The 8,294-nt window shown below is 35.3% G+C and overlaps 1 protein-coding gene and 1 pseudogene across 1 annotated transcript; both read left to right on the forward strand.

Moving 5' to 3' along the window:
* The first annotated feature begins 4,117 nt into the window (after positions 1-4,117).
* LOC110897548 (phosphoserine aminotransferase 2, chloroplastic) lies at positions 4,118-4,744 on the forward strand. The gene has a single exon (XM_022144313.1). The coding sequence runs from the start codon at positions 4,118-4,120 to the stop codon at positions 4,742-4,744; it is 627 nt and encodes a 208-aa protein (XP_022000005.1).
* Positions 4,745-5,471: 727 nt separating this feature from the next.
* Positions 5,472-6,578, forward strand: LOC118481260 (annotated as a pseudogene).
* The last annotated feature ends 1,716 nt before the right edge of the window (positions 6,579-8,294 follow it).

Consider the following 8,294-nt stretch of genomic DNA (forward strand, 5'->3'; position numbering starts at 1 on the left):
TAAGTTTGCCATTTACACATATGTAAATCTGTTATATTTATACACATGTTAAAAAATCTAAAAAAGAGTGATTTTGAAAGGAGAAATGAATTATTTGATATTGTAAATTCTTTTTCTGATATTGTATCTTAATTACAATGAGGTTTGTATTAAACAAATTGGTTTTGATTGGTTTTTATTCGTTCTCACGGTTCTCGCAATATTTAGCGTTCTCAAGATAACTCTCCCCCAAAACATAAGCTCTTAGTTACAGTAAATTGTCTTTTTTTTTTTACCTTTTTAAGTTTCAACTTTTTCTTGTTTTACTTTTCATGTTTCGAATTCACCCCTTTAAGTGTAAATATTAAGCGCCTTTAACCCGATAATTTTATTTCTCTTATAACTTCCTTTCTTTAGTTTTTTTTTTTTACAAAAAAAACTAAATCATCATCATCATCATACTCAGTAAATCCCACCAATAGCAAAGCAAAGGTAGGGTCTGATGAGGGTAAAATGTAGACAACCTTACAACTACCCCGTAGGATAGAGAGACTGCTTCTAGTGAGACCCCCGGCTCGATAGTAGTTTGCATCAAGACTTAGACATAAGGCACATAACACTCAGCACTCGGGACAAAAACCGATCAGTGCATGTATCCTTTTGTCTTTCAGCTATCAACACCACCACATGACGCATGATTAACCGTCTTTAGCTTTTAACGTTATTTTCACGAAATTAGTAAAATAACGTTAAAAATGGTGCACTTTCACTTCCCCCCACCCCGATGGCCCACGCATATATTATACGCGCATACCGCAAGCGAGACGTAAACAAAAAAAAAACTAAATACGTAATATAATTTTTTTGAGAACGAATTGAAAAAACGTTTCGACTGCCTTTTGGACTTATGCGGCTTTATTTTTTGTAACTTTCCTCTTTCGGTTTCTATAATGACTAATGAGTGTCGGCACCATATCGATGCCGTAATGAACGGTAACAATATTGATCGGATTTCCGCCATTAATGTTATTTTTACCACTGCATCAACATTTCCATTTAAAATTTATTGAAAATTAGGTCGCCTTCACCGCGAAACATGGATGTAACCCACTAGTTAGATTTAAGTTGCATTGAGTTTCAAATGAATCTTTTAATGGTTGAAATGTGGCATATCGAATACAATGACTATGCTTGAAATTTTGACAGAAAGAATATGTGCCACACATTCCTTCTGCAAATTCCCTAGGACAGAACAAAAGGTAATCTGATCTTTGTGTAGCAGTGAACTTGTTATTGGAAGAAAAAGAATATAAGTAAAAACAACAATAAGAATAAGAATATAAAGAAACACTAGCCTCAGAAAACTCTGCCACATCCATCTTTTTCTTAAACGTTAAAACATTTGAGTATTATAAACATCACATTTGTCCATCTATATCATTTAAAATTCCTTTCGATTATAAATAAACAATTTTCTAGATAATTACCATGGGTATAAATCACGAATATTTCTCCTCTATATAATCTAACGGTGAACAAACAAATAGAACCTGATTTATATAACTGATCAAAGTTTACTTTTACATTTTCTTTTTAAATTGTAATGGAGCTAGGTTGCTTATTAGAAACTAGGCTCTATTACATACGGGCATTTTGCTTAGTAAAAATCGAGTTACAATACATTTAAGAAAATGTAACAGAGTTCGTTTTTTACTAATCAACAAACCATGTTACGGTTTTCTTTCATCTTTTGTATGTAACATAATATGATTTTTTTTAAAACGGTATTCTTATCACCCCAATGTGGTGCAACGAAATTTTAGAAGCTTTTATACCCAATTTGGGTAAACAACCGGTTCATTACCCTAAAAGGCTAAAATGATACACGATGACATTTCCAAATATTATCCGTATAGGGGCAACGTTTCAAAAAAAAGGGTAACGAAATTGAAAAAACGTCAGATTTTTTCCAAATTTTACATTAGCGTCGGAGCGTCAAGAGGCAACGGAGGTTCCCCTTCTATCACTCTAGTCCGCCCCTGATTACCATACTTTCTACTTGCTTATTGTTTTTACATGATTTTCTGCATTATATGTGGATACAAGTACTTCTTTGTAATACTTTTTCCTCAAAACATTATTACATGATTTTCGGCATTATATGTGGATACAAGTACTTCTTTGTAATATTTTCCTCAAAAATTAGTATGTTATGTTTCCCAATACTTATCTAACATGTTTTGCTAACACTTAGGTGTAGGGAGTGGTTAAACACTTTGGAGTGGCAAACCAAAAACCGACCAATCAGAGCGCGCCATGTCAGTATCATCAGTTAAAAGTGTTTAACTTTGGTGAAAGTGTTGGAATGGTTCAGTTGCACAATTGTGCTTATTGATTTTAAAATTCACCGGGGTAACCCTTTACCCAAAAAAAAAAAAGTGTGGTAATATGGTTTAGACACTTGGTGAAGTGGTAAACTTTTTAAATAAAAAAAAAAAAATGTGTGATTGGTTGAGATAGGAATGGACCCACCCCACACCCCCTCTCTCTCTCTCCTTCCTCCCTTCCCCGAATCGGTGCTGCCTCACCGATTTCACTCCATTTCGTCAAAGTTGCATGCGGCAAATGGTTGGCATTGGTTTGCCACCCATTCGATCGGTGACTTGAGTTTAGACACTCCACACAGTACGCCCTTATTCTCTTTATGTGGATTGAAACTTCTCAAATTAATCCCATGGAAGATTTATCTACAAACATTGTTGTTTATAGACTCTAATTTGATGAAAACAATATCTTTCCATTGTTTTTTTTTTTTTTTTACTTTCAAATTGTGATTTAGCATTCTTATGCTATACAATTATAGTTGGCTTTTATGCTATACACGATATTTTTTCTCTGCTTGCTTACTTTAATAGACATCACTCGCCTACTAGAAGATAAAGTGTTAAGTGCAATAGAAAAGGGATTTCAAAATACCCCTCAATAACCCTTTGCTTGCTTTTATAGACATCGTTCACCTTTCAGAAGATAAATGTGTATGTAGACCTTCATTTGCAAAAGGAAGAGATCGGGTTGCTATATGCCTATAAGTAAACAAGTCCAGAGGCTCGAGAGCTACTCGTTATCGGCCTGGGGTGTGATTGGATATGGAACAACTAAAGGGACCGCTTAAACGCTCGCCTTACACTTGTATCCCTCATATTTCTAACATTTTTAAAAATTTACATCAAACAACGTCCACCAAAAGAAGAACAAAATGTTCTGTGTTGCATCCCTTTTTTTAAAAGGTTGATCCTCGCCTCTCAAATCTCGATCTTATGGTTTGTTTGTGTGTTTATAATCGAGGTCTTGCTAATGTTTAAGAAAAAATGTACTCTTTCTTTCATTGCTCAATTTTCTGTTACACTTAACCCCCTTTAGTTATAATATCCTTTCTGATTCAATTATTGTAACAATTTATTAAGGAAAAATAACTAATAATAAACAATAACACAGGCACTCTACAATTTTTTTATTATTTGAAAAAAAATAATATCATAAAGGCACATTGTACTAGTTTTAGCAATGAAGAAACGGCATTTAAATTAAAATTAAGAAAAAAGAAAGTACATCATGAATCGAATAAAATCAAATGCATCAGTTTGAAACTATGATTTCCTCTCTAAAATAATATTTAATCATTCTATAATTATTCCTCAATTTATTAAATGTGACACGAAAAACTTTCAACATAATATGTTTCGACAATAAATATTAAATAGTCACATAGTATTTGATACATAACAAGTTTTAAATGGCTACATACTTGTTTTACATTTTATAGATATAAAAAAGTACATAATTCATTAGAACAAAGCTCTATACCTAGAGTGAATTGCAAGGATTGTCCTTTATCTTTATACTCATTTGCAGACGCTGTCCTTTATGTTTAAAATTGACAAGTTTTGTACTTTATGTTTTCAAATCATACACGTTTTGTCCTTTAGCCCTAATCCAGTTAGATTCTTCTGTCAAATATGGTCATGTGCAATGCACATAAGGGTAAAATTGTCTTTTCACCCTATTCTTTAAAAATAAATATAAAAGAAAAAAATATTAACCGGTTTCTTTCAATCATTCAAATTCAAAAAAGAGTTTCATGGAGATGAGCCACAGAGGAAAAGAGTTTCTTTCAATCATTCAAAAAGCAGAATCAGATTTGAGAAAATTACTCGACATCTCCGATGATTACGCCGTCTTGTTCCTTCAAGGCGGCGCCACCACCCAATTCGCTAGCATCCCGTTAAACATATGTAAACCGGAAGATCCAGTTGATTACATCGTCACCAGTTCATGGGGCGACAAGGCGTATAAAGAAGCAACAAAATATTGCAAACCTAAAGTGATCTGGACCGGTAAACCGGAGAAATACACCGGGTTACCGGTTTTTGATGAGTTGGATCAGAGTATTAACGCAAGGTATTTGCATATATGCGCCAATGAAACTATTCACGGTGTTGAGTTTAAAGATTACCCCACTGTAAAAAACAAAGATGCGGTTTTGGTAGCTGATATGTCTTCTAACTTTTGTTCAAAACCGATTGATGTTTCGAAATTTGGGATTATTTATGCAGGGGCTCAGAAGAATGTGGGCCCATCTGGGGTTACAATTGTGATTATAAGGAAAGTGGTGGCGCTGTGGCGGTTGTGGGTGTCGCCTGAGGGATTGAGAAAGAATGAAGGTTGGATTATGGAGAATTGTTGCATGTTGTTGAAGAGAAATTAGGGTTTTGAAATGAGATTGATTTGGGGGAAGACAAAGGGTTTTGTTATGATATATTTTTTTTTGTTCTTTTTTATGTATTTTTAAAGAATAGTGTAAAAAGACAATTTTACCCTCATGTGCATTGCATATGACCAGATTTGACAGAAAAATCTAACTGAGTTAGGGCTAAAGGACAAAACGTGTATGATTTGAAAACATAAAGTACAAAACTCGTCAATTTTAAACATAAAGGACAGCGCCTGCAAATGAGTATAAAGATAAAGGACAATTCTTACAATTTACTCTCTATACCTATTTATAAAATGATACGAATATCGAAAGGTTAACATGAAACTTAAAATTCATAAAATTATTTAATAAGTAACTATGAACACATTATTCGTTTATTATATTGTATAATCTTTCTCTTTATAAAATTGAATTAAATATGACAAATATAAATTTATATTCGTTATGATCATAATTTAATCATGTAATTACTAATAAAAATGATTAACAACACAAGAAAGGTATTTTTATTAGAAAAATATTTAAAACAAAATTTTTAATGCGTAATTAATAAAGGGAAAGGAGTGGAAAAAGCTCCATTATTAAAAGCATTTAATTAAGGAGTGGAAGCCTTAATTAAAAGGGTTAACCAGCAACCATAACCTAACCATGGTTAGATTTATCAACCAAAACCAACATATTCTCCGCATACTGATAACCCCTAAACTTCCCAATAATTACAACCATACCCCATCAAACACCCTATAAATTAAGCCTCGGACCAGAGCTAGGTTTGCCCAACTGAAGACCCAAGGGTCCTTCAGTAAAATCACACCTCCAACCCTGCCTTCTTTCCTTTCTCTCTCACACACAAACACCATAAACACGTACTCACTTTCTCTCTCTAAAAATATGCGGAAATCTTCTAGAAGATCAAACGCACCGGTCCTGCCGTTAACATCGGCGTTTCAACAGCCGAGTTCTCCGTCCGGCCGGTACGGCGGTTACACACCGTCGTTCGCCGGTGACACGTCATCATCTCCATTCGCGTCATCAACAAGCTCCAGTTCTATTCATCTCCGTCGTCAACTCATGTCTACAGCCGTTCGTCATCTCCGACACGTGTAAATCTCGCTCCGGTGTCGTCATCTTCCGTCAGGTTTTCGTTATCAAGCAGATCTGGATCTCCGAACCGATCTATGGCGGTTAATCCTCGAGATCAGGTTGTACGGAAGCAAAACGTTTCGAATCCGTTGAAGAATTTGCCGAAGAAGACGTGTATGTGTTCGCCGACGACGCATCCAGGCTCGTTCCGGTGTAGTTTGCATAAGAATTACAATATTAACCAAACGTACTCACCGAATCGATTAAACGCTCGTAGATCTGCGATGACGAACTCGCTTGTGCGAATTGGAACCGTTGAAGGTGGAGATCTGGTTAAACGAGCTCTCGCGGCGTTGATCCGGCCGTCGTCGCATCAACAGCGGCGGAGATCGGCGTTTGAGCCGCGACCTAGCCGGTTGTCGATCATGTCAAAGGCCGATGACGTATGAGTTTGTTGTTCATACGTCATATTTTACGGTTACAGGTTTGGTAATTTTACATATCCTACCTTTTCTACTACAAATCAACATGTACCGGTGACCGGATTCCGGCGAAGAGTGCAGTTTTTTATATAATTCGACGACATGACATCATCAAACCATCAAATCAATCCTTGAATTTTGACATAAGGATGAATGAAGCTTATTCGATTGTATATGGATGAAAATATATGCTTGCAGGCATTGTGATTGAACAATTTGAAAGGACTTTTTTGGATTAAATTTTAACTAACTTCAATTCATCAAACTAGATTAACTAAACGGATTCAAATTTTAATTAACTTAAATTAAACATCAAATTGTAACATTCATTACTCATACGATTTTCGTGTTGTTTGTGTTGAATCATTTGATTGTTGATTGACGTTATGTTCCGTTCGGTTCCGTTTCGTGCAGTGCCGTGGATTGCGTGTATTGTTCTGTTGCGTGCAGAGCCGTTCCGTTAGGTGCCACCGTATTCCGTCGTATTCGCCGTTATGTTTGGTGGCTGATTCGTTACGTGTAAGGTAATTTTTACTTTTTGTGTAATTTTTATTTTAATTTGAATTGAAATTTTGTTTTGTTTTGTTTATTGTTGATGATGGTTCACGCAACAGGAATGATGTGGTATAAGACCATGTGTAGTGGGGCGTTTTTTTTAAAAAATTTTCAAAAATAACGCCCGAAAACGCCCACCCCTCCATTACAGGGGGCGTTTTTTGTAAAATTTTTGAAAAATTTTTGTTCCAGCGTTTTCTTTAAAACGCCAAATGAAACTAACTTGCATGAGACCATGTGAGTGTTGACCAATGGGAAGAGACCATGTGGGATAGTTCAGTTTTTTAAAAAGGTTTTTTTTTTTTTTTTTTTTTTTAATAATTGTAAGGGGCATTATGGGGCATTATACCCACTACACCACTTTGCTATAATGCCCCCTTGCTGACTAGGACGCCACATGGCGCAAAACGCCCCATGGTGGGGCATTATAACCTTCTACCACTACGCATGGTCTAAGATTTTGACCTTGACTTTGGGGAAATGGAAACATGAGCTGGCTTGCCTTTTCTAGAGAAGTTAAAAACCTTTATAGAGAAGTTAAAACCGTTGGACTTTCACGCGTTAAAGACAACTAATGCCCAACTGTCATGGGTATACGGATACTTATGTTGAAAAAATTGAACCTCACATAATAAAGAAAATAAAGAAAAATTGTTGAAAGGACCATCTAAAACTCTTCTTCAAAGCTAAATAAGAAAACTAAAGCAACATTCTTCATGTTAAAGGAGACTTGGTTCCATGATTTCTTTCCTATAGACATGCCTAAAGAAAATTGCCTCAAAGCCTAACTCTGATTATGGCATGCGAGTGTGTGGCCAAACATCTGATGGGGAAATTAGGAGATAGTAGAGACTAAAAACGATTGAAGTTGTGAACTGTTGAAGCCAATTAGGAGATATGATGAACATGATATAGAAAACGGGTTCTAATACTTAGTTTGGTCTTGAGCAGACAAGCCGACAGGTTTAAGGAAGTCACTGAATATTGTTAAAGAAGAACAACTCGATTAGTGGAGATATTATTCACGTATACCCATCTCTCATTGACAGGGCTATAAACGTGCTAATCTAAACGGACTAATGAAGGCTTGTTCATGGTCATTCGTTTAGCATTGAACTTATCCACGAACAAATATCGAACGAAAATTATTGTTCGTGTTTGTTCATTCAGAAATTAAATTTGTTCACGAACGCTTTACGTACACAAATGAACATATGCTATTTTAAAAAAAAAAGTATAAATAACATCTTAATCCCAAACAGTAAATATAAAAACCTTGAGAAATCACATTATTGTAAATTTCGGAATTTATCCCTAAAGTTATGAAACGAGCAGTTTAAATTATTAAAAGATCCTGTGTTAAAAAGACTTCCGCTGTCACCTAAATTAAATACCACGGGATTCCTGTCCCGCGGCTCTTG

The sequence above is a fragment of the Helianthus annuus genome, chromosome 8 (assembly GCF_002127325.2).
Source record: "Helianthus annuus cultivar XRQ/B chromosome 8, HanXRQr2.0-SUNRISE, whole genome shotgun sequence".
Taxonomy (NCBI): Eukaryota; Viridiplantae; Streptophyta; class Magnoliopsida; order Asterales; family Asteraceae; genus Helianthus; species Helianthus annuus.

What these genes read in the sequence shown, in the direction of transcription:
- LOC110897548 (XM_022144313.1), top strand. Translation starts at nt 4,118, where the DNA reads ATGGAGATGAGCCACAGAGGAAAAGAGTTTCTTTCAATCATTCAAAAA.